Raw genomic sequence first — 27,062 nt, forward strand, 5'->3', positions numbered from 1 at the left:
ATTATGGGGTATTCATTTTTTTTCTTTCTGCATTTTCAAATGATACAACTTTTTAAAAGCAACTGCCTATGCTCTGATACATTTATTTTTTTTTAAGTTTGGGGTATTTTTTTTTTTTAATTTATAAGCAAGTGCTCGCTCAGTGTATTGTAGCTTTAAAAAAACTATTACAGCTTATCCATAGGTTTAAAGTGAGCGTTGGCTGATAAAGACAGGAAGTGTTCATGACAAAATGTGGTATACCATAATTAAGTTTCACAGAGAATTGTTAATGTTACAAAATATTTAGAACTGAAGTCGTGTTAGCTAAAAGATGTTAGTGTTTGGTCTTGTGTTAGAGTTTAAAGATGCTTTATGAAACTTCTTTATCTCTCTGTGCATTTGTTGCTAGCCTGTTCTGGATTTGCTGAAGCCAGATGTACAATGAAATAATAGGCATATGCAATGGTTGAATCTGTGTGTCTTTGGCTATATCACTCGAAGAAGTTTGAGTTTGTAGTTATTACTCTCATATACTGCTGATTGAATAACATATTCTAGATGTTTTTGAAATAACTGAATTTAGGTTAAATTAATCTTAGTGTTGTGTCTCTCTCTTTTTTTGTATTCTTCTATTGTGTTTTCATTTATATTATTGCAAATTTTCCGGTTTTAAAAATAAATATAACTTTATTATTTCTGATATCTTATCACTATTTTTTGAAGGAAATTATATGTTTTTCTTTCTTGCCAGTTACAACGTCTTGTAATGGAAGATGGAAGACAAAGGGGCTCGTGTTGCTGACTACTTTGTTGTCGCAGGATTAACAGATATTTCAAAACCACTAGAGGAAGAAATCCACTTCAATGATGCTTGCCATAAAATCGCTAAACCAAAAGAACCTATTACAGATGTAACAGTAATTAATAAATCCCTGGGGGAGGAAGTTCCCCAGGGATATAAATGCATAGATGTTACTCCCTCGGGACTGTCTGCAGATCTCAATAATGGCAGTCTTGTGGGACCACAAATATATCTTTGTTATCGCCGAGGAAGGGATAAGCCCCCACTTACTGATCTGGGGTGAGTGACTTTCTGTTCCAGTACATGACTTTGGCAGTTTTATTTGACTAGTGAGCAAATAAATCAGGTTTATTTGAGTATCATACTTTTTAAATACAAGGCAAAACTCTGACCAGGAAGATATTTGTTGACTTGAGCATACTGTAACCCAGTATGGTAGGAAAAATGCATGCTGAATGGATTTTAGTGACAACTGTAATCCTTTGCATTTGGAGTTTTCAAAGGCATTTATAATTTTCAGTGTATATATTTTGATTGAGATGAGATGCTTAACCTATTTAATACAGATTGAAAAGAGGTGAGTTGTATGGCATTCTTAGGATCAGGCAATGAATCTGTAATAGAATTGAAATTAACGCTATTTGCCGTATACAAGACACTTAAAAGCATTTATGTGTGAGGGAAAACTAGTATAGTTTCATCATGAAGCTTTTCTGTTATAATGCAGTTTGATATAATGTGACCTGAACTTGACAGTAAAAACATTGTGTTCAGAGATGAGACAAGAGCTGCTGTTAAACTAGTACTATTTAGTTATAATTCTTAGTATAGTATTAGTATAATTCTTAGTATAGTATTAGTATTCAAAGTGTTGAAAAAAAATTATGTGCCTTCTGACTTTTGTTCATCCCATTTTAACTAGGGTTTTATATGATGGGAAAGAAAGAGTAAAGCAAGGCTGTGAAATAATTCAAACTACTCCATATGGTCGGCCTGCTAATATTAGTGGCAGTGCCTCATCACAAAGAGTGTACATCACTTACCGAAGAGCATCCGAAAACATGACACAAAACACGTTGGCTGTTACGGATATATGTATAATCATACCAAGTAAAGGAGAAACCCCTCCACATACATTCTGCAAGGTTGACAAGAATCTTAATAATAGTATGGTAAGATTGAAAATCTGGATTTTGAACACTTGATATTCAGTGGTGTAATGTTTGTGGAGTATTTGTTACAGTTCTCAGAGTACCTAGTGAAAAATTTTGATAAGCGCTCTCCAAAGATAAATCGAGTCTTGGAAGTATTGGAGGATTATAGCTCTTTGCTTCTGCTTGGAACAAATTCTTTTTGGAAGTCTTGGAGCAAATATTCTTTTTAGTGCTGACTTAGAAATGCTGACTTCAGCAGCTTTGGATTAGTCCTTAGTACTTGTTGTGTCACCATGTGCATAACTGGAGGTTTTACAGACTTGGCTGTTTCTGACACTGATTTTACTGTTGTGATGGGAATACTATATCGAACAACCGCCTTCTATTTTGGTTTTAAACTCTCTCATTACTTACAGTGCTACTTTGTAAGTGTCATTCTCCTCAGTAGTTTCACAAACTTGTTCTCTGAAGAAAGCTGCATGTGCACACCATTGGATGCCCTTGACTGTAAGCCTGTTTAAATGCTTAATATGGTTCCAAAGCTAGACCTGCTAAAATACACAGGCATCACAGCACTTTGTGTTGCAGAACGTAGTATTTAAGTGTCTCCTAGTTGTATCTGCAGGCCTATATGCTGGCTTTCATAAGGCCCTCAAAAGTTAGCATGCTGATAAGGATGCTGGCTGCATATATGAGTAGCGTCATGCAAAAAAGATCATGGAAATTGATCTGTACACGTTTTTAAATAAATGCCTGTAGACACTGAGTGGATTTTTCAGTTCTACCAGGCCCTGTATTAACTGAGTTATGGGAGTGCTGTCTTATGGAAGTTGTTATATCATTCTCCCATCTACAGAAGCTTTTGTGTGCCCTTAAAGAGTGCTGTTTTTTTCCATTCTGTGGCTTTCCATGTTCTTTATTCTCATGTCCAGAAATTGAGAACTTCAAAAATATTTAGAAACATTTACAGTAGCAGAAAGGAAATTTTTGTTTAGAAGCTGCAAAAACTATGATGTTATGCTGCAGTGTTTGACAGACTATGAAATCACAGATAGAATAAGGAATTGGGTTTAAAGACTAGAACAATTACAATCAAAATGCAGGCACAAAAGAAAATTGTTAAGTATTAATTTAAAGTAATAAGCAAATGTAGTTAAAAGAGAAATGTTGTGCTCTGTGTGTATATGTAAAAATGTGCGTGTATGTCTATATACACATTTAAGCCGGAAGTTTAACAAAATGGATGAAGGTTTAAATATTTATATGGATGACAATTGTGCTTATAATTCTGTACTTGCAATAACAAATGTTTTGGAGAGGAATTTATAGATCTCATGCTTCAGTCTGTAAACCAGTTATGGCTTAGAGGTCAGGCTGACGCCTGCCATGGGTTGGTTAGCTCAGAGCTAACGCATCTGTTTGTGGCCATTGTCAGAAAGGATAGTGTAGCAAGCCCTGAATTCCCGTATCTTAATGTTCTGTATTTTTGCATATAAATTATGGTCCTTTGTAAACAAGGAAGAGGAGGCTTTCCTCCACTCTTTTCTGTTACATCCTTTTGTTATACTTCATCACGTAATGCAGTAATTTTTTTTGTCTTACAGTGGGGCTCAGCAGTATATTTATGTTATAAAAAGTCTGTGGCAAAAACCAACACCATATCATATAAAGCTGGTATGTAGCTACTATTTAGCGTTTTTTTATCTTCAATTCAGGATGTACAGGCTTGTTTGTAATGTACTACATTTTTCATCAAAGAACTATTTGACAAAGACACTGTCTTGGTATTATCCAAAAAGGAATCTTTCCCTGAAGAATTCTTTTAAAATAATGTCCTAAAATGAGCCTTAGAATTACGTATCATGACCCTTTTGTTTTAAGTATTGCATTTAATTGGAAGTTCAGTTATGTTTTGTTAAGTTTCTACAAGCTTGTGTGTCTCCCACCTCTGGTTTTTTTGCTGATAACTGTGTCTTAAGGGTATGTGTATATATATATGCAGAGACAACATCACAAATATTATTTAATGCATTTTCATGATCACTTTATTTAAGAAACATTTTGAAGAATACTGCAGACTTCCACGCTGCCCTGAACATCAGTGGCGTTGGGCTCTTTAAGTATTTTTGGATCGTGTGTCATTGTTATTTTGTTGTTTTATTTATAAGACAGAATTAGATTTGCTATGGCTCTGATGCAATGTGTTGCATTTTCTTTATTTTTAAACCCATGATTTTGTTTGTGTGCGAGTCACGAGCATGATTCAGACTTAAGCTTTAATGCACTTATATCCCTTTGAGATGCTGCTCCCTGCAAACAATAGTAGTTTAGGACTAACTAAAAGGTGGAAAATAAATTTGTAAATAAATAAAAATTTTAAAAGGCTCCACATCTGGTAGTATCTTGCCCAAAATTTTGCTTCTTGGGGAGGAAAAAACCCACTGCCCTTCTTGATTACCAGTTTTTATTGCTTATTAATATTTCACTGTATATTAGAAAAGAATGTCTAGTGATTGTATTCTCTAATGCAGAGAAATCCTAAATCCCTTTACGCAATATTCATTCTTAGTTTGGAGTCCCCTGGGTTGGCAATGAGCAAGGATAGATTACTACAGCTGTATGATGTAATTCAAGACCTGTCTGTTAAGAGCCTTGGCTTCAGGACTTCATGGTTTATGGCTATGTTTAAAATTAAGTCTAAACACATTAGTGTGATAGCACATTAGCTGAATCTTCTGCTGAGGTGTATTGGTGTAATTAATTGGTTTGATTCTATTGAAGTTAAAAAAATAATATCTAATATATCAGATTTTTGAGGAGACTTTTGGCAAGAATTAATTGCTTTCATAATTGAAAACATCAGTCTTGTTTCTTGATTCTTCAGGTTACCATTTTTTTAACTAAATTTTAAATCTTCACTCAGACTAGTGATGAATGTGAACTATTATAGTAATAGCTGAGATGCATACAACCTGCAAACTGAAAAAGATAAATCGGTTATGAATAGTTCCTAGAACAGTAAGTAGGACTTCAGTGCAATGTTTTAGTCAGGTGATTTCTCCTTAGGCCTTGGAAGCGTGCTGCCCCTTCCAGGCTGTTTGCTATACCAGATTATTTACAACTTTCCTTTACTCATCTTCTGAAGTTAGTGTATAGTCATATATTATTTTTCTGGGCATGTTTTTACGGAATGATCTATTACAAATATGTTTCTGCTATTCCTTACATAACAGCCTCTTTACAAATTGCCTTTATAGGTTTAATATGCAGATATCCTGAAGAAGATTATGAATCATTCCCATTACCAGAATCCGTGCCTCTTTTTTGTCTACCTATGGGTGCAACAATTGAATGTTGGCCATCTAACAGTAAATACCCTCTCCCAGTTTTTTCTACATTTGTACTAACTGGAGCTTCTGCAGAAAAGGTATTTTGAAAGCTTAAAAAAAAAATCATTATTAATAATTTAAGTTTAATATTTGGCTGTTTATCCTTTCAGGATGATGATAATGCATGTTTTCACAGGCAAACTTGAATCTATTTATTTGGACTTAATTCAAAGGCTACTTCAAAGAGTGACTTGCATTTCTTTCACTGCTGGACTGTTGATGATGTGAACCTGGACTCCTTTGCTTTCCAGTCATGTTAGCCTTTGAAACTACAGAGCTGTAAAAATTCTGACTGCATATACATACAAGTTACTATTTTTATTGCAAGCATGGAAACAACCTGGCATGTATTTACTTGTTCTAAAAAGTAAATTGGATGTCAGAGGAGTACTGCTCGGAGTTGCTTATAAAGAATTCCTAAAATGGCTTTAACAGCAATTTTAGGAGCTGTTGGCTGTAGTTGTTCTCTGTATAATCATTATTTTTCTCTCACTTTACTCGTTTCATAAATTACTTTCTCATATGATATTAAGAGTTCCAAGTAATAAACAGTTGGATTTTCACATAGACTTGATTTTCCTTGCATGTTTGGGGTTTGTTAGATTGGTTTTAAGATTGAGACAGATTTATTGACTTCAAATCAACTATGTTGTTTGCAGGTATATGGTGCTGCTATTCAGTTTTATGAACTGTATCCTGAAGAGAATCTCACAGAGAAACAAAGATCTCAACTGGGATTAGCAGCTGCTGTTGAGGGAAAGTCAGACACATGCAGAACAGTTCAAACAAATAAATGCATCTGTCTCCTCTCTCACTGGCCTTTCTTTGATGCGTTCAAGAAGTTTCTTACCTTTCTCTATCGTTACTCCATTTCTGGTCCACATGTCCTACCCATTGAGAAGTAAGTAATTTAAAAAATTCATTACAGTAATTTCACTTGATGAGAGCTCTTTTTTTACTTCTAAGTTTCCTATAATATCCTTTTGACTTTAGTCATCAAACATTAAATATAACGGTTACACTAGATTAAGCACTTTTTACCATTGATTAAATGTGTCTTTACATACTTCCTCAAAAAGCCTAGATTTTTATTTGTGATTTAAGTGCCTGCAAAGGTATCTCTGGAAGCCATTTTTAGTTAGCTTTGCACCCTTTAGCATAGCGATTAGGAGAAGCAAGATTATAAATCCTTTCTTAATGTTGCGTACATTGAGTTAGGAGAACAAAATACCTAGTTTTGCGTTTTTTCAAATGCCTATTTGTTGGGTAATGAGAGATAATAAAGCAGATTTAACTTTTGCATTAGTAATCCTCCTCTATTTGTGATAAATAAACTTAATTTCTTTCTTAGGTAAAGGATTTCACATTTTAAAATGCAGAGGAAATCCTAATATCCAAGGAGTGGTTCATATCTGTAATTGATATGTAATACTGTTTAACATTTCTAGGTTAACATAATTTTTTAATGCATCAGATTTCAAATGCAGTATTTGCTTTTTTGTTTTCTTACACATCAGTCTTTTTTCTGATTAAACTTCAATATTAACTTTTGTGAGACTTTGACTTTGTGGATTAAGCATTTTTTGTTATTGTTTATCCACTTCATTATTCCACTTTGTATCTACTAAACTTCTTTTAAAATTCTGATCGTGTAAACTTCCAATAATGAAAAGACTTTTATTTTTTTTTAAGCTGAGAACTATTTTGTTTTTTGAGTATTGTGAATGAATAAAATGAGAAGTAAATATGATAAATTTTTAAATATTTTTAATTTTACAGATTCATTTGCATATTCTGATTTCGCTGATTCATAAACTGGTCAATTTCCTGTGGATAACTTAAATATAGCTACACTGAAATTAGCATGAAATTAATATAGCATCTAGCCTAGTTTCTTTGGCTATTTTAATGATGATGAAGGTTGTCTGTGCCATACATGTGTATTTGAACATTTTCAGTCAGCCCTGCTTCTGCAAGTGGCAGGCCTTTGTTTTGCTGTATGTTTGTGTGTATGTTTGTTTGCTGTATGCTCCTTATTTCTGCCACCATCTTCATATACCAATTAAAAAAGACAAAACTCCAAATCCATTGTCAGCCTGATTCCTTTCCTGTTCTCCTTTGCCATGTGGCTGTGAGGACATTGATGCTGACACAAGGGAGGGCAATTGAGGAGTGGTGAAGAGGAGGCACAAGACTGCTTCTTCTGCCAGTGGTTCTGGTTAATGCCAGTTACGTGATTATGGAACTGCAACAAAAAGTTAAGCCTAGCACAAGTACACAAAATTAAAAACACAGAAAAATGAGGGGTTTTTGCATACATCTAATGGCATAATATACAGCTCCATTGAAATACATGTCTGAAATAGATAGCTTTGATTCAGAACCATGTAAGTCTTCTGTATAAGCCAATGCTTATTTGTGGGTTTCTCTGAATGTCTTCAAAATTTGGTTTGTTGTCAGCATTATAATAATGGTAAGAGTTGCAGAAATCACAGTAAAGTATGTGCTGTAATGTGCAGTTTATGATGGATTACCTGTTTCTTCCTGAGTTTCTACTGGTTGCATGTGTTTTCTTTTAATGTGAAAGTGTGTATTGTGTAGAACTCCTACACTTTTAGAACTTTTGTAAGTTTAATCAAATTATAAATATAGCAATTTATGAATATAAAAAAACCTGGGAACTCCTTCAAATTTAAAAAACGTTTTTCTGTGTTTGCAGTATATGAAAAAAAACTTTTAACACTTTTTTTCATCATAAGTCTTACATAATATTTTGTATATGGAAGTGAAGAAAATGGATGAACTTAATGACTCTCCTTGGTACTCAGCTGTGAATATTTTTTTTTTTTTTGCAAATACCCAGTGCTAGTCTCTGAGATATAGTGCTATTTCAAGCCAGTCTCAGAAGCATGAGTATAAAAAGGTATTGTGATACTCAAACATCAGTATTTCTACTTTACAAATTCTAATTTTTTCTTTAAAAAAAGCTCCTTGTACTTTTTCAGTCTCGCAAACCAAGCTTGTAGTCTGAAAGATAATCTGGCCTGGTTGTCTCTAGTAGAAAAATAGGTTTTCAAGGTCAGACTATCTCTGTAGAACTTGGGGGCTGGGTTTTTTTTTGCTGTCTTCTGAATAAGAATGTGCCATTTTTATATAATAATTTCTCTTACTGGCAATAATTTCGTCTTGAGGTGAAGCAGTTTAAGCTTATAACTTCTACTAAATCAATATTTTTCTTTTCCTCTAGACACATTTCCCATTTCATGCATAAAGTTCCTTTTCCATCCCCTCAGAGGCCAAGAATTCTAGTTCAGGTAAGTGTAAATTTCTTCTTAATAGCTATGTCTTAAGCGAAGACAAAACAACTGTTGAAAAGGTTAATAAATGGAAAACGTAATTTTTATGTTCAATTCTTTTTTTTGTTCAAGATTTTTTCCCCTAAATTCATACACTTAATTTTTACAGATTTCTCACTATTCTGTTTCCAGTTTAGTTACGGACTTTAATGAGATATTACAAGATACTGTTTAGTGAGACTAGAACTTAATTTTATTTTTTTTTTCCAGAGTATATGGAAATTAATGAAAAAACTTCGCAAACTCAGCATCTGGCTTGATTTTTTGCATTAACTTTTGAACTGTTTTCTTGCTACTGTGTGAAGGCTGAGTGTAAAATAAATAAATAAAATTAAAACCAGATGTGATTCATGATTACCTGTTTCCGCAAAGGGCTTCATGCTGTCCTCTACATAATGGATAGCTCCTACTGAAAACTGCAGGAGCTGTGCACATTCAACAGAGGCACACTTTCTCAAATATGACCCTTATTCTCTCCTACCTGCAAGACCTAGCATATTTTACTGTGTGTGAGTGAAATGGTATAATTGCTAGAATTAGGTTACCTGTTATTTATGAAATTTCACCCATGTCACTGCTGGTAGGAGAGAGGAAATCCCTATCTCAAAGACTTCTTACGTGAAGTGTTATTAAATCTTTTTTTTTTTTCCCTCCTAAGACACAAAATGGGTAGAGGCATGTTAAAACTTTATTGCTGAGAAAAGACAGCTCTCTTCTGGCTGTAGTTATTCTACCAGTCCTGTGGTTTTGAGCAAGTTGTTACAAAATGATGTTACTCTCTGTTACTACTTGTATGAAATAAAATATGGAGAGCCCTGTGCAGTTTTCAGTCTCAATGTAGTAGCCCTTATGCTAGTGAAGTATTTCAGAGTAAATATAATCTTGGGCTATGTCTCTATAGAATGTATTGAATATTAAAGATCCTCCTTAGTGTACTTGGATATTCTAAAGAAGTGACATTTATTACTGTTACTGAAAAGGGGTTGGAGAACAGTTAAACTGAAACTGTGTCTGACACTTCTGTCACTCTTACGATTTTAAGGTTCAGTTTAAAACCTAGTATTTTTACATCTTGGGGTTTTTTTTTTTATTCACCTTCAATAAAATATTTGTGCTGGGGAACACTCAACACATTTACAGAGATGCGAGTTTAGAGAAAAACATTTAATTTTTTTAGTGTGAACTTTTAGGGAATTCTGTCAAAGTATACACAGGTGTATATCCCGGAACAAAATCTGAGAAACCTAGTTGTAAGTGATGTGCAATTATGTCTGTTACACCTTATTTTCAAAATACTGTATGTGTCAAGTTAGTACAGCTTCGGAGAACGCACTGCTTTTAAAGTAGGCAGTGGTAGTTGAGGTCTACAAATAAGTACTTCCACCTGCTTTCAGGGACTTCCGAGTTGTGTTTGATACTGCACTGAATAAAATCACAGGTGACTGTATGTAAGATGTTTTCCCAAAAATAGTGTGGGAAATGCCTGTATTCTTGACAATTACAAGCTTTTAGGATTCCATTTCATGAAGAAATAGTAATTTCTTTCTGAAGCTTGTTAATTTAAAACATGGTAGTCTTTTGCTAAATAATTAGTATCATAAATCCTTCTGAATATATGTTGCTGTAGAATCTCATAGGTGCCTATATGCTTCCTGAAAATGAGACCAGATATATTTTAGTACCTGGATGAATGCCAGTCTGGACGTGTAACCCAGTCTTAGGTCCTTCTTAGCATCTGTTACGAGTGAGAGAGAACATGGCATGTGTCTGACTTAAGTTTCGAAGAAATTATAGCCATTCGTAATGGAATGTTCCCGATTGCCAATTTCCAGCTGCCATTCTTGATAGGTTGTTTCTGATTTGAAATCTGCTGGACGCTGTTCTCCATGTCCTACATCCCCTTATTACTCATCTGTTCCTCGTTCTAATGATGTATTCACAACCTGCAGATGTCCAAGAGTACATTGAGTAATATGTTTCTCCCTCTGAGGAATGGGGACAGTAAGTGCCCCTTCTGCCTAAGGGGAACATGCACTCGGAATAGATGCTTGATTTTGTTTATCTGCTTTTGCTGAAACATAAGTCATAGGACATTAGGCCGATGCTCCCTTCTGAGAAGGGGAGGTTTATGAAGGTTACCTCAGGCTGAAAAAATGAGGTCTTTGAATTCTTTCACTGAACAGACTAATGGTGGTTGTTGTCACAAGGTGACTTACTTGAAGACAAATCTAGCATGTAGAGTGGCGTGGCCTTCCTCATTTGTCATTGAAGCGAAATGTAGCATCAGCCTTCAAAAGCTGTTATATGAAATATGGAAGGAAGCAGTACTGCACAGACGCTTGTTAATGGCGTGTGTTTTGCGTGTCTGTCCAGGAACAGTGGTAGGTGACTTAGTGCTTCAGCATTTGTGCTACTAATTCATCTGGTCTTCTGACTTCTGTTGGCTGGTCATCTGCAGTGGGGTCTAAGATGAAACATACTCAAAAATGAAATGTTACTAAAAGTTGTCTGAACTTGCAGCTTAGTTGTAAAAGTTATTGTGACTTACTGAATTACTACTGCTGCTTGTATGTGTGCTTTTATACAATAGACAGAAAATGCATGAGCACTTAGCAGGGAGGATTAAGCTAACCGGTATCTCGTTGTTTTGGGTTTACTATGGCTGAAAATGGCAGTTGAGCTTTGATAAATTGATTGTGTATCTCTGTTCTTGTACTCATTTGAACCCTCCGGTTTATGCTGAGTATATGAATGATTTCTCTTGATGTCTTATCACTGTAAGAAAGAAATGTGAATTAATAAGATCTTTGTCTTGGATCTTCAACTAATGCAAATTTTAACGATTCTATCAAAGCTGAGCTGAGCTGTTTCTACCAGCTAAGAGCCTAATTCTCATGTCTTCCGAAGAAAGTATTACTTTACATTATGATCTGCCTTCTCTCCTCTTCATGCATTTTATCCATCTCTTTCCCCGTAAATCCAAAAAAAATACCACCCTGGGACGTATGAATTGTGCGTGAACTATGGGTCTTCACTTCCCTTAAAATACAGAAGGCTTCATTTTTGAGCAGTTAATATATTCATTTTTTTGCAGTATTAGCTAGTTTGCATATTCATAAGGAGGAATTTAATGTATTCTGTTCTGACTAGGAAAGGAAGAGCATGCTTTGCCTGGTTTTTGCTAAAAGATACTGATGCATAGCATTGTGCGCCACTTCTTACACTACTATACGAATGCACTGTATAAGGTTCGGCTTAGTTTATTTTTAGGTGCTCTTTGTTATGGAAATTGTAATTTCTAATAAATATTTCCAAAGCTCAGAATAAAAAGAATGTATTTTAAAATCTTTTTCCAGTTATCGCCACATGACAGCCTGATTCTTAGCCAACCTGTGTCATCACCCCTTCCACTGAGGCAAGTGGCAGTATCTTCTGTTTGATTTACATTGCGGAAAAGACTTGGTACTTTGAGTTATAATTGTGCAAATTAACCCACCTTGTCCGGTGCCTTTTGTAGTTTATTTATGTGATTTAGACCTGCACTCTGACAAGGATACATACTTAATGAACAATGTCTGTATTTTTTTGAATAATTTTAGTGGTTCTTGAGGCAGAATATAGTGTGTTAGATCCCCTTTCTAAGAGTTGGTACATGGGCTCCCAAGATAGTGCAGCTTTTGTATTGCAAGGTAATCGAAGGAGTTCTGTGCCTGTCTCCACTTCCGTGTCTCTGTGTAGGAGAACAATTAAAGAAATGCATATTGTCTCCCTGTAAGTTGCTTCCCAAATAGAAAAAATTATCATGCATGTGTCCTGAAAATAGTCTAGACTGATTGAAGAGTCTCAAGAAATCATGGTTACTATTGGGGAGTAACCATTCTTCACTAAACAGTGATGCGTACCAAGTAGTCTGCCTTACAAGTGTCTTTAAAAGAAAGATTTGCAAATTTAAGTTCATAAAACCCTACTCTAATGCCTTGTTTTCTATTTTGTTATTGAACATTTCTGTCTTTTTATGGTGCCTTGTAGCTCACCAGTGTGTTTATATTCTCTTAACAGCGGGGGCAAGTTTTCTACACTACTTCAGAATTTAGGACCTGAAAATGCAGTAACTCTACTTGTATTTGCTGTGACAGAGCATAAAATTCTCATCCATTCATTGCGACCTTCTGTCCTTACTAGTGTGACAGAGGCATTAGTCTCTGTAAGTAACGTTCTTTTAATTATGCACCTGTAAGTGGAATAAAGAATCCTTTTTAGATAAAATCTAAAATTAGTAGGAGTATGTTAGGCTTAAAGGCTACTTAAAAGTAAGAATAAAAATAAAGATCATTAGAGAGAAAAATTCATGTTGCTAATGATATCGCACAAAGACAGAAGAGAAAGAGTAACTGCTTTTGGTTCTTCGTGTGTAAATATTGTAAATAAGCATGTTGTTTGGTCATCACAATGAACTGAATATGTGTTCTTGATTTTTCCCAAATAGCACTGTATTGTCTCTTGCAAGAAGAATTTTAAATGCATGTTATTTTCCTGTGTGTCTTCACTAAGCATTGTTTTGCTACCTTTACTATATACAGTTGATTATACTGATGAGCTTTTTTCCTACAAATTAAACAGATTGAACTTTAGAGAAATGAGTGCATTTTTTTATTTAATAATCTGCAGCTAGATTTGCAGTAATAATCTGCCATGTTAAATAATTCTGAGCTAGCAGTTAGTGAAGCGTGGTTTATACTTGCATAGACTGTGTTATTGTACATGTTTAACCTATGTTTTTGTCTCTGCATATATTCAAAGATGATATTTCCCTTCCACTGGCCTTGCCCATATATTCCTCTCTGTCCCTTGGCACTGGCAGATGTGTTAAGTGCACCATGCCCATTCATAGTGGGAATTGATTCAAGATACTTTGACCTCTATGACCCTCCACCAGATGTTAGCTGTGTTGACCTAGATACCAATACAATTTCTCAGTAAGTATTTAGTATTTCTTCTGTGTTGTTTTTTTTTTCCTTCCTGTTTTCAAAGGCAAAAACTAGCTTTTTGGCAAAACCTCGGGGTTTTTTGTTTGTTTTAAACCTCTGAAGTTCCTAATATGTTCCTCTTGAAATGAGGATGCTTTAAATGGTATCTCCTCTTCAACACAGCAGAGTGCAGGTACAATCCTCGTGGAACATTATTGCCTTTTATTCTATTACATTAAAATCTTACTGCACGCATTGGCATGTTTCCTTGATTAACCATATTGTGTCTCATGTCATTGTTCCTGGAGGAGAATAGTCATTTTCAGTTTTCATTATCAGCTTTTTTAGTGTTGAAGAAATTCTAGTGTCTTCGTATGGGCACCTGCTTAACAATTATAGCAATTAAATCGTACTCTGTGTCAATATGAAGTATAGGAACTTCACGTTGAAAATGAGAGATGTGAACTTTCATGGGTGAGAGAGTCTCAGTTAGGGCTCAGAATCATGCTATTGTTAACAAACTGAAATAACAGTATTATAATATTTCTCATTCATAATTGTGTAGAGTACTACAGTTTTCTGTAACACTAATTATCTAATATCTAAAATACTAGTATGGGATAGCAGTGCACTGTTAAAACCACTGGAAAATAGTCCATATTGTTATGATAGTCAAAACAAAGAAAAACCAAATAATTATTTATTTCCTTGTCATGATGTTACAAAAATAGACAGCAGAGCATAAGGCTTCTAATTCAAGATTCTAAAACACTCAAAACTAATTAAACTTGTATTTCAGAATTAAACTTTTATTTCAGTATAATTTTTAATATACTTAGCGTAACTTTTAAAAGTCTTTGGTCAGTGTTCTTTTGTTATCATCATCCTGTTGGTAGCAGTCTTTCAGCATTACTGTATCTGACTAAAACCTTTTTTCTTTCTAAATTTTCTTATTTGTGAGTTTATTTTTGCTTCAGTAATTGTGTGTGGATTTAGAGAAGGTTGCATATATTCACTATTTGTAAATAGAAATTTTTGTTGAGGATTTTATGCTGATACAGAATTTGTATAGCAATTCTGCTCTGAAGTTTTTAGGAACTAGTTCAAACTAGACTGCAGTAACTTCAGTTTTGGGTTTGTTACCTTTTAAATAAAAGGAACATATTTGTGCATTTCTTCTAGTATTAACTGCATATTCATTAATGGAAAAGTTATTTCTGTTTTCATTCTACTTTTAGGTGATCTTCTATGCGTTTTCTTAGAACAGATTAATTCCACTTCATTGTATGGAAAAAGTGTCAAACAAATGCTTACAGTTTCTGCAACTCTGACCAATACAGTCTTGAGGCTTGCTGGTGCCCTCTGTTGACAAAGAACGCTGTAATTTTTTTTTCATCGTGATAATGATATAATGAAGTACAAATCTATATGTAATAAACACAAAGCAGTTGTCATATCCAATTGATTTCAGGTTACTATGAGCATTCTAGTTATTATCTCCGTCCTAGTTTAAATAATTACAGCTCAGAACATAGCGTGTGTGGTGGCTGCTTGTTCAATGTCAGGTGCTTAATACTATTAACTCATCTCTCGAGTTCTAGTGGATTGATTTCAGTGCTAAAGAGGGTGGCTGCATAATCATCATCCTGAAAAATGGGGCATTGGTTGGATGGCTGGGATCAAATCTCCATATCCATCAAGTTTGCCTTGGTTGTCAGTCCTGCTGAGTCCTGTTTTAATGGAGCCAATTGTATATGTTATGCCATTTCTCTGGTGGGGTAGAAAAATCCTTTGAATACAGTCCTATACACACACATATTCCACTGTGTACTCATACTTCTTTTTTTTTTTTTTTTTTTCCTTCTAGAACTGGAGATAAGAAAGCTATCGCATGGAAGATCTTACCAAAGAAACCCTGTAAAAATCTGATGAACACTTTAAGTAATTTATATCAGCAACTAGCAGAATGTGAGTGGGAAATTACATAGTAAGATTTACGTGGGATATAGTGTGCCACATTAACAGATAAATATAGCTAACGAAATATGTTCTTAAGTCACCCCTTACACTAAACATAATGCTTTCATACAGAACGGGAATATCTGTACTTTAAGTCCAGAGACTAGAACCCGCATAGGGGCTTTGAGGGGTGGAGGAGACTTCCATATATAAGGCAGTGCTCAGTGGATATCCCTTTGTATTGATGTTGTCCTTGTACCAAAAAAATTCACAGCTTTTATAAGAAAGGAATAGTAAAGCAAAGAGGAGGCCAGGACCTAATAAAGACCTTTGTTTTGTCTTCAAAGCCTGCTCAAGTCTCCTGTTGTCTTGACAATTGAGATAACTTTGATGCTCAAGCTGATAGTACTTTACTTAAAATTTAAGATGGAAGTAACAAATGTTTTATAAACATTGTGTTTTTAAATGTATGCACAATTACTGGACACTTCAAGAAAAAATTGGTTGTTGATAGAATCCTCAAATATTATGGAGCAAGGTATATTGAACCTTGATGTGAGAAAGCAGAAAAATGGATAGGAATAGCGAAATTCTTTGAAATAATTCTTTGAAATAAAACATTTGGGAATATAAATGTAGTCAGGGCCAGCTGATGTGCTTGGGTGTCATAGCTAACAGGCTTTGTGGAGTGGGAAGGAAGTCCATCAGCACTCTGATATTACCTGTCTGCTTAGAAGATAATTTCCATAGATGCTGGAGGAAGCCTTAAGGAGCAATAATGCGATTGTAAAATCAGATTGCTGTGTTAGAAACAGCAAGTGGTTAAGACTTAAATCAGAGTGTGAAAAAGGATGGGGTTGATCAATGCTGCGTGCTTGAGAAATACATACCTGGAAAGCTTATTGCGTGAGATCTTTCTAATTATCACCTGGATTTACAGCACTTTTTTTTAAAGGCTGTTTACACCTGCTCGGCTCTTGAGGTCAGTAGAATTTAATTGTGTCCCAGTTAGAACGTACAGAAGCAGAAGTTTATTGGTGCGTGCTGCATAAAAAAAAGTCTATAGTTGATAGGTGATAAAAATTATCTGTTGCTTCAAAATTTTATTATATTTTACTGTGGATTTCTTTAGAAAAAAATTTAAAGCTCTATACTTTATAAATAGTGGTACTGATCCTTAAACAATTTAGTCTGTAATAAGAATTTAACATGATATCAATATGAAGTTAGCTCTAATTATATATCTGGAAAGACAGTAATGAAACCATCCTTTCACTCGTTTGAGACGTTATTAGAATGTTACCATACTTTGTGTGTGTAGCAGTGAACTACAGTTAACTACAGTTCTGATGGCTTTAAAATGTTGATACAAGTATCTAAAAATAGGACTTTTGATAGATCTTTTTAAAAAAATGCCTGCTTTCTCTCTGTATCAGCACTCTGTATTGTGTTGTGTTTTGATCACTCCACTTTGTATCTGAGTGGTGTTTTTCTGTGTGCATAGGTACTGATTAATATGTATAGTCCGCTTTTTGTGAACGCTTTGAAAGGCACTGTAAAAAAAAAAAAAAAAGTAATACACACATCCCATCTATGTGTTTGTCCCTAAAATATGCTTCTTTAATCAACTCTTGTATAAATTTTCACAGGTTTTTATAAACAGCTTTCCTTCAGTTTGGTTTTTTTTTTTAAGCTCTGTCCATACTGGTTCTCTGTTGTAGTAATTAATGTGCTGAAAAGATAAATGTATCTTGCTTTTGGCGTTATCCAGAGATACATGAGTTGTATAAGGTCAAGCTGAATCCATTGTGGCATGTTGTGATGGATTTAATCCTATATATTTTAATCTGTTCCAAACTTAATTGAGCTCAGGAATCAGTAAATCAGTAGGATAAATAGATTTTTTTTTTCTTACCAATATTGTGAGGGAAAAAAAGAAAAAGGTGAAATGTTATAATGTTTGGTTTTTTTTTTTTTTTTTCACAGTGCAACAGAGACCAAGAGAAGATGCGTTAATGGAGTTGGCAATGAATGACTATGACTTTAATTCTGGGAAGAAATTGCATCTGCTAGATTTGGAGATCCAGGAAGCATTCCTGTGTTTCATGGCCTCCATACTAAAAGGTTACAGATCTTATCTCAGGCCAATAACAGAGGCACCCTCTGAAACAGCCACAGATGCAAGTTCTCTCTTTGAACTACAAGGTGAAGAGTCATAAACTTGTTTTATATATACTAAGTTATTATTTTAGATTCTGTCTTATTTAAAGAATAAAAACTTTTGCAGTATTAGTGTTGTGAATGATGGTAGAAATGCAAGCGCTGAAAAAATTGCATAGTAGTGGCAAAGATTACAGAAAGGTTGTTGCTCATTAGCAGAATGTACGCTGACTTTTGGTGAGGGCTTTTTTGTTTTAAACATTCTTACATACTTCTGATTTCACTTTATAGGTTTCCTCAAAAGTCGAGATCGTTCGCATCAGAAGTTTTACACACTGATGACCAAAACTCAAATGTTCATTCGCTTCATTGAAGAGTGTTCTTTTGTCAGTGACAAGGATGCAAGCCTTGCATTTTTTGATGACTGCGTAGATAAAGTAAGCATGTCTTCATATGCATATAGTTTAACTTCTGCTGTTTATTACATTATCTGATATAGTACAAGCGGAATATATTTGTAGTGCAAGTTTATTTCTATTTTTTCCTTTACTTCCTTTTTTCTAGCCACTGGAGCTTTCAGTTTTTCTTTTTTCTTGGGCTTTGTTTCATTTTCTGCTTCAAATTCTTGAAAGTGTAAATATAATATTATGAGAACAAATTAGAAGTGCTAATTTTCATAAGCTTCTGAAATACTGGCCCATAGTAGGAAGTGTAATATTCTGACTGTAAAGTAGCAACTTTGAGCTTCTTCACCAGAGAATTAAATTCCTTAGATAAAACTACAAGCATTTTTGTAGATATTGTAATATTTCATGCAGCCATTTAGGAATGGGGTTGATGAGCAGCACGCGAAAATATATAACGTGGTCTCACTATTTTTTAGTCATTATAAACAGAAGATTCTTTGACCTGTTTTTAAGCAATGTGCTGGCCAGTTCTTTCTAGTAGTAATTCTCCTTTCCTTCATACTGCTGTTGCTTGCTTCCCCCAATTCAAAGCCAGCTTGCTGATGTAAATATTTTAAATACAGTGCTTGTATTGATAGTCTTGGATAATAGTATTTTCTGATAACCTTGTTATCAAATATTGATGGATATGAAATGTATGGGTTTGTTAAAGTAAGCAAAATTTATTATGGTGTGTCACATAAGCTTTGCAGAAACTGACACTTTTTTGTGTGTTCTGTTACTCTGCTGTTGTGTTTGTGTTGCAGTAAAGGAATACCTTGCTATCTGTTGCTACGCTGTTCTGGTTTGTAACTAGAAGGAAAGGCAATTGTTAAAGATTATGCGACAAGGAGTGTGAAAGTGCAACATAATCACAATTGGTGTTTTTCTTGAAATAAGCTTAGAACTTCTGCTGGACTAGAGCTCACAGAATGTTGGATTTACCAGTTCAAAGTGGATTTCTTTTTCAGCCTTCTGTTGAAGTATCATTCAGACTTTTAAAAATCCTGAGATGTTTATAAGGAAGGTCTACATTAGTATAGCGCTGAACACTGCAAAGAACTAATTTCCTAAAAAGTACAGTTATTTTAGTTTTTGAAAATTCGTTATATTTCCAAAGAGGGTTTACAAGACAGTTCTGAGGGTGCTTGAAATTTTTTTTGCATTACTTTTTGTTTTCAGAAGAACTGAACTGAAACCCACAGTCATATCCCTGTCTGCGTCTATTGTAACATGAAAGAAATTTTTATGAATGTTGTAAGAAATTCCACACCTACTTGTCGTCTTACTGGCTACCTATAACACTCTATTCTGGAACACTGATGTTTAAGTAATGCACATGTTGTCTAGGATTTCAGGTAAAGTAGGTCACCTGCTGTTTGTTCCACAGGAATTAATACTGAAGACTATGAAAACTGATATTTACAGTTCCTATTTACGGCTATTTCTGCTATAAGAGCGCAGAAGAGCTAAAAGGAGTTGTTTTGAAATCAAATCTGAAAGCAGTTAAGTTTGAGAGAAATATAAAAGCATGGTCTAATGGCATTTAATGCTCTTTATAGCTTTTGCTAGTCTCAATATTTTATTTGTAGTAGTTCTCAAAAGTGTGCCTCACAGTTCTACAGCATGAGTGGTAGGTATTTGTGGATTGTAAATTGATTAAATTACAAACATTTCTGTAATGTTCATCTGATTATCCTATAGTTCAGTTAAAAAGCCTTCAACACGTAGCGCTTGCTTTGCTGTATGCCAGTTAGTGTTTAAAAATGTGAGGTCTTGTAGACAGGAATATACCCCAGTGATTAAACGCTATTGAGTGGTGCTTAGTTTCCATTGTGTTGCAGGTTAGTTCTCTGACTGATGTGAAATAGGATTTTTATTCAGAATGCGATGACTATGTAAGTGTCAAATTCCATCTGTTCTTTCTCATTTTATAGAATGGCTTATAAGGGCACTGAAGTTGATGCCCTGGCAAAAGTTATCTTGCCTGGGAATTCAAGCAGTTCTTCTGAAATTGTAATACTTCTAATATGGTTTAGTGGTGGTTTTTGTCAGTGTTAGGTTGATGGTTGGACTAGATAATCTGAAAAGGTCCCTTCCAACCTAGGCAGTTCTGTGATTCTACTTAGGTTGGTGATGCCACTGTGAGACTGCACGTAATCTGTGGAGCTGTTGGAGCTTTCACCTTTTTAAAAGATTAAATAGCAACTTGTACAGCTGGAGCATTAGAACAGAATCTGTTCTAATGCCAGTTATTTTGCTAGTTGATTCCGTGAGCAGCTTCTTTCCACTATAACAAAGCACTCCTGACAGTGCCATGAGAACAAATTTTACAGGAAATGCTTGTACTTCTCCAGCTTCTATTTCTGACAGTGAAGATTTCATTCAGTTTTATTAATGGGACAACTACTTCTATGCCGGTGGTAATTTTGGGGAAACTGAGGTGCTGGAGTTACTATGCATTTAGGACTTGCTATGGCTTTAGAATTGCTTGTGAAACTAGGTTTTCATTGATATGAAGCACTGGGTTCCCATGTAGGATTTCTTTGAACAATGATATATTTGCCTCATCTTCTCTTTCCTGCTTCTGGTTCTTGATTTCTCTTTTTTTTTTTACTGTGCTTAACAGTAACATACAAAGTCAAAATATTGGAAGTATACCAAGGACTGCTATACGAACTAGCACTTTGGCCACAATGCTCTACTTTGACCAGATATCAAACTTGATGATTCCAATGAAGTGAATATTTATTTATATATTAACGTCTTTCACACACACCCTTTCAGCTACTAGTTAACCTAGTGAAAGAGTGATGTCATGAATTGAAAGATGATACAACACTTTCCTATGAGTACTTACAGGCCACTGGGTTGAGACAAATTCTATGTACTGTGAAATTAGTTATCTATAAAATAAAATCTAAGCCCTGCCTCAAATAATATGTAAGAATAGTTTAAGCTGAAGAGTAATCACTTCTACGTGTTATTTCATCCTAGACACCAGCAGCAGAGACTGTAATTGATTTTCCATTTTGTCTACTGAAAGATGTGGCGTAATTGTGTCACCAGTTTTCATTTTTCCAGCAATTCAAAAATTATCTCAATTCAGTACATATTTAAGCTACTGGCTTTATTGTATTTCACTGGTAAAACTTGTTAACTGTGGTATCTTTACATCCTTAGAAGTATTTAAATTGCCAAGTAAGGTTTCATTTATTTCTACTTTTCAGGAGCCATATGTTCTTGCTACTTGGCTGGTTTGATTTGCTAGTACTTTCCATCTGTCTCATTCAGTAAAATGTGTAATTAAGAACACCTCTCTCTGTGTTTATCAAACTTTAAATATTCAAGAATTCTACTGAAACTACTCGATATATTTCCACCTCGCTAGAGGGAGAGAACTGTGGATTATGCTTCTTTTTATACATTAATTCTCTGTTGCTAAACTCTTAAGGCATGAAGAACATGCATCCTTGTGTTCCACAGGTTGCTTATTCATTTCTTTGAAATAATGTACCATTTGGCTGTAATTTAGTTGCCATTTAAACTACTTAATGGCTATAAATGTAAACTGTAACAGTATTTGAACTGAACACTAGGGCACTAGGGCTATCAATAAGCGACTAAAAAGCATGTTCTGTGCACTGTGAAGTAAACAGGTTTTGATATTGCCAACTCTGAGATGGAGATGCGTCTCATCCCGCAAGCAGAAGCAGCGCTTCTGAGGTATTGGAGGAGACACAATTGGTGACAGGAGATCAGAGACAAAGCAATAGAAATACCAGGACAAATATCAAGTTAAAGGCTCTTGGGTGGAAATTAATACATGTTGTGTTTGCTCTGTTCCTAGTGGTTTCTGTAATGGGAACAGTAGCAGCAGGAAGCTTGTAGTGTTCTTAAAGACTTGTCTGTTCTTTTTCTGGGAACGGTTCATAGTCTCCCAAAATCTTCTTTGGGGTGGTTGAGTTTTGCTTTGGTTCCTTATTTTTGTCTTAAGCAATGTAACGAAATTCTTTCAGTAAAATTGTTGGATGGTTTTCTCCCACTTGATCTTGCAGTTTTGTGCTTTTAAATTTGCCTGGAGCCTTGGAGTATGTCTCTGCTGCTGTATTTAAAGAAGGGGCATTAATTTGGGAAGTGCAAACTTCTCTGTGACAGCCAGCCTAGCTGAGCAAAGATGTATGGTTGAATTGCCCAGTTACAAAGCTGAAAACAAAACAAGTGCAGACGTAATTTATGCTTAAGGATAGTATTATTACAAGTTGCTTTTGTTATCCATGAACTGAATTTCTGTCTTCGTTATGAGAGGTCGGGACCACCCAATATGTGCAAATATTTTCACACATACAGCTGAGTTACCTGAAAGAGAAAAAAAATCATTGTTACCCTTCACCTTTCTGATTAAATATTTTTAGAAAAACAAAGTTGCTTCTATCACCTTAATTTTTGTAAGGTCACACACATAGTTATTCCATTATCTCTTTGAATGCATGTATATTTCTGCAATCACTGCAAACTAACTTAATGACTATGTAAGTGACTGAAATTGCTAGATAGCGTTGTTTGTAGATTCTGTATACATCAGACAGTTGGATAAAGTTTGTTATTGTTTTCAGTGGTTAAAATAGAGGGGGGAAAAACAGCTCTTATTTTCATATTTAAACATCGATTTTAAGTTACTGCTGCAATTGGAAACAGTTCTAGAAATTATTGTATTCAGGAAGATTAACCTCTTTGTACAACTACTTATAATATTTAACTGAAAACAGTCAATTCAGAGTGTATTGTTAAACACTGATTATTGTTTTGGGGTCAAGTTTACAAAAATGATGCAATACCTTACTATTCTCATTATAACTTTGCAAGGCATTCTATACTTTTAAGATGCAATCCTTTGATGCTGATACAGACTTTGCCCTGCTTGACCATATAGCTTTAACAGCTGAAAATACAATAACGGTAGTAACTACTCTTTATTTTAACATAACTTCTGCAGGTAGATATGGACAAAACTGGGGAAACACGACTAATAGAGCTGGATGAGTCATACAAGAGTGAGCATACAGTTTTCATAACACCACCCGAGATCCCTCATCTGCCAAATGGTGAGGAGCATCCTCTACAATACAGGTAACCTAAGGACACAGGATTTTGGCTAGCATCCTACTAACAACTCCTCTTGGAGAGTTTAGTTTCTAGGTTCTTGCGATAGCCACGAAGTACAGATTTTTCCTGTCCCTTTATGTTGTGCCATTAAAAATGTGTATGTAAAATGTGTAGTGTGACAGCTCTTTTGAAGTTTTAATGATTTTCTGTGTTGTGTACGCATAGATGAAATAATACTAAATAAAGCTGGCTGTGTGTTCACATTACGTTGTGCTAGCTATTGACACATTTTAAGGTTAAAATTGAAATTAATGGACCCAGTTTGTTGGCCTGCTGCTACTACTGATAATGATACAAGATGCAGATACTCTTTGGAAAGAGATAGTACATTTCAAAGAATCACTGGAAACTGGTGTTACTAATTTAGTAATTATGTCAAATGAGTTTGTCTGTTGGTTTCTTCATTATTTCTGAGAAACATTTTTAAATCTAATTTAATCTTTTAGGTAGTTTGATATTGTCCATATCGATTTTTATAAGCCTCTGTCATGTGATGCTCACTAGGGACTATGCCACACATTTATTTTTTTTATTTTATTAACTAGAATCAATACTAATGCATTTGACGCATTAATTAAAGAAAATGCTATGAAAGCAAATGTATTTATCAATTTAAGTTGCTTGCACTGAAATAACAGGTTAAGAGACTGTTTGTGCAGGCTTATGAAATCACGCAGATGGATTAGTAAAGCACTTTGCAACTGTGTCTTTAAAGGTTTATTTTTGTGTTTTCTTTTTCCTCTGTAGCTTCTAGTGCAACTGTGTAATTGACTTCATTTGCTATTGTGTGACGTCTTTACTTTGGAACTGCCTTACAGGAGCTAAGTGATGCATTTCTTTTACAGCTATAATGGATTTCCAGTATTAAAACTAGATCTGTTTGAGCGACCTGAAGGATTTCTCACAGCACCAAATAATAAACTGTCCTCGAAAGCCAGTAGTCCCAACAGTCCGTCGCCAATGTTCAGAAGAACTAAGCAGGTACTTGGAGGCATTCTTGAAGCATGAGGCATTTTGAAAAGTGGCAGCTTGCTGCCTTCAGCTTGAGTTTGTCTTTAAAGACTGACTGGCAGTGACTGCAGCCTAATTAATGGTTCTTCGCTGATACGATGACTACAGGGTAGCCGTGCTAATTGTTCTTTGGATGTTTACCTGTGCTTCTTGCCTACACCGTATCGTACAAGGCCCCTGTGCGCAGATTGTTGTTTGCTGTGCTGTCCCTATGCCTTCCATGTTCTTCACACTATTCTCTGTGAGCATAAACTGTTGGGCTTCCACATCCACTTTTTGATTGCTTTTACTGTCCAGGACTTTGAGGGGCTCTAATTTTCAAATGTTTCTTATGAAAAATGCAGACCAGAAAGTAACAGACAAAAATTTAAAGAAATGCAAGTTTTTAGGAGGGAAATACTGCACAGCAACTGTTTTTGGTGTCACTCACTCTGCTTTCATTTTCTTTCCCACTTTGAGTGTGTTGTTCATATTAATGTTGCAGTTTCTGTAGGTAAAATGATACGTTTAGTTTTTAACATGTAGGTTTGCGTAATGTGTATGTAAATATACACAAATGATCTTTATGATTCTTTGCAGGAAATTAAATCTGCGCATAAAATTGCTAAGAAGTACTCATCCATACCCCAGATGTGGTCCAGGTGTTTGTTACGTCACTGCTATGGTCTTTGGTTTATCTGCCTTCCTGCCTATGTGAAAGTGTGCCATTCAAAAGTCAGGGCTCTGAGAACCGCATATGATGTGCTACAGAAAATGCATACCAAAAAAATAGATCCCCCCGATGAGGTAAAATAAGTCAACCCCAGAATTCCAGTAATAGCCCATGGGTTTATTGAATGGAGTACGTGTTTGACTATAGAAGTACAATACTAACTTGTGCGTATTTTCAGGTATGCTACCGAGTACTCATGCAACTGTGTGGACAGTATGGTCAGCCTGTGCTAGCAGTGAGAGTGCTTTTTGAAATGCAGAAAGCTGGTATTGACCCTAATGCCATTACTTATGGCTACTACAATAAGGTAAGTATTTTGGAGAGAGGAGGGCTTAAAAAAAAAAAAAAAGCTTTTTTTATTCAGGCAAATAAAAGCAAGCAAAATAAGGGAGCAATTCAGATGTAATTCTGTCACTTTTAGTAACTGGAAGAAGTACAAGACTACTTTGTAACTGCCAGTGTAACTCAACTTGAAATTTAAGTTAATGATTTCACACCTTACTGTTCCTTAGGATGACTTTGTTTGACTTTGATGTTTCCGAATTAGGCTGTTTTGGAAAGTACCTGGCCTTCAAGCAATCGAGGTGGCTATTTCCTATGGATGAAAATACGAAATGTTGTTTTAGGAATAGCACAGTTTAAAAAAGCATTGAAAAAGCAACCAGCAAGCACTTCACATACAGCCATTCCTGGTAGCGTATTCGCATCTGTTTCTTTTTTATTTTCATGCTGATAAGAAAATGATTTCAAAAAGCTTTCTTGAATCCAAAATAATCTGCTCTTTATTTATTGTATCAGTTCTTCACAGAGACAAAATATGAACCTGAAATTGATGTGATATTTATCCTCGGTCATACAATAGCCAGTCTCATAACTGGTAGAAACTTCTGTCCAGCCATGCCTTTTTTTTTGTTTCCCTCTTTTTTGATGTTAGTCAAGAGGCAACTAGAACTAGTCCTTGAGTTTGTAGTGCTGTTTGCAGGTTCTGCATGCCAACTGAAATTATCATATTAATTTTTATCTAGAATGTAAGTACAGTATTTGAGGCTGTAAGCTTTGGTTTCCTTTCCTTTTCTTTCCAGAAAGATTGATGTGATGTTCAAATTGCCATATTACCATTCTGGTGATTACCTGTAGTTTGTATGTTTCGTAGATACTACTTTCCACAATATTTATAACTTACTGCTAGTAAAGCAAGATAGTGCATTTTAAACTACCGGCAATATAGTTAGTTTAGTTGTAGTTGACCTTGGAAGACCTTTACGATATACATGTATAAATATATGAAGATCATCTGAATCATCTTTCGAGGTCCCTTCCAACCCGGGCTATTCTGATTGCAAATACATACAAATAAGTCTCTGCCCTGACATACCGAATAGATATGATGGCCCTTAGGGCTAGAGTATTTCTCCTAGACTCAGGACACTACAGTCCTTCTGGCCCTAGCACTACCCTTCTGGTTGACCTTGAACAAATTTACTTTATTTCTACCTGTTCTTTATGAAGCTGACCTTCCTGATATACCACCTTTTTGAAGCCCATCTGTGCAAAGCACTATATAAGCTTAGTGATGTTGGTTGCAACTCAGACCACGTAAACTGAAGTGTAATTAGTCCTTTACTAAGTAACGGTCACTTATCTATTTAATGGTACTTGCTTTTGGCATCAACTGATTTATCGAGATTTCTTTGCGTGAAATCACATAGCTAGAATGCATGCGGAATCTTCAGTCAATCCCAAAAACTTTTCCATAAATGCCAGAACATTTTGTTATCTTTACAATAGCAACAAGGTTTTTATCTTGTCTGTAGAAATTCAATGCAGCATATTTAGGGAGAAGAGGGAAGGAAGCTGACTTTCAGCTGTATTGTACCCTCTTAATCCTGGATAGGTGCTTACTGTTATCTTCTAAACTGTATGAGAGTAAACCCCCTAAAGGTGCTGTGGGACTGCTG

The 27,062-nt window shown here is 35.1% G+C and overlaps 1 protein-coding gene across 10 annotated transcripts in view; it reads left to right on the plus strand.

Annotated features, from left to right (window-relative positions):
* Positions 1–27,062, plus strand: part of DENND4A (DENN domain containing 4A) — a 51,870-nt gene that overhangs the window by 12,551 nt on the left and 12,257 nt on the right. For 6 of the 10 annotated variants that reach the window (XM_074601362.1, XM_074601361.1, XM_074601364.1 and 3 more), the window contains 18 exons: positions 734–1,063; positions 1,707–1,956; positions 3,543–3,612; positions 5,196–5,365; positions 5,987–6,228; positions 8,575–8,641; positions 10,867–11,064; positions 12,040–12,098; positions 12,743–12,887; positions 13,484–13,659; positions 15,518–15,618; positions 17,596–17,814; positions 18,061–18,206; positions 23,212–23,345; positions 24,227–24,362; positions 24,972–25,178; positions 25,283–25,411; positions 25,652–25,796. In XM_074601362.1, coding sequence (XP_074457463.1) covers positions 756–1,063; positions 1,707–1,956; positions 3,543–3,612; positions 5,196–5,365; positions 5,987–6,228; positions 8,575–8,641; positions 10,867–11,064; positions 12,040–12,098; positions 12,743–12,887; positions 13,484–13,659; positions 15,518–15,618; positions 17,596–17,814; positions 18,061–18,206; positions 23,212–23,345; positions 24,227–24,362; positions 24,972–25,178; positions 25,283–25,411; positions 25,652–25,796 — 2,902 coding nt within the window. In that variant the 5' untranslated portion in view covers positions 734–755. The remainder of the gene's footprint in view (positions 1–733; positions 1,064–1,706; positions 1,957–3,542; positions 3,613–5,195; positions 5,366–5,986; positions 6,229–8,574; positions 8,642–10,866; positions 11,065–12,039; positions 12,099–12,742; positions 12,888–13,483; positions 13,660–15,517; positions 15,619–17,595; positions 17,815–18,060; positions 18,207–23,211; positions 23,346–24,226; positions 24,363–24,971; positions 25,179–25,282; positions 25,412–25,651; positions 25,797–27,062) is intronic. The other 4 variants (XM_074601369.1, XM_074601370.1, XM_074601371.1 and 1 more) reach the window with 1 other exon arrangement.

This window comes from Larus michahellis, chromosome 9 (assembly GCF_964199755.1).
Source record: "Larus michahellis chromosome 9, bLarMic1.1, whole genome shotgun sequence".
In the NCBI taxonomy this organism is placed as follows: Eukaryota; Metazoa; Chordata; class Aves; order Charadriiformes; family Laridae; genus Larus; species Larus michahellis.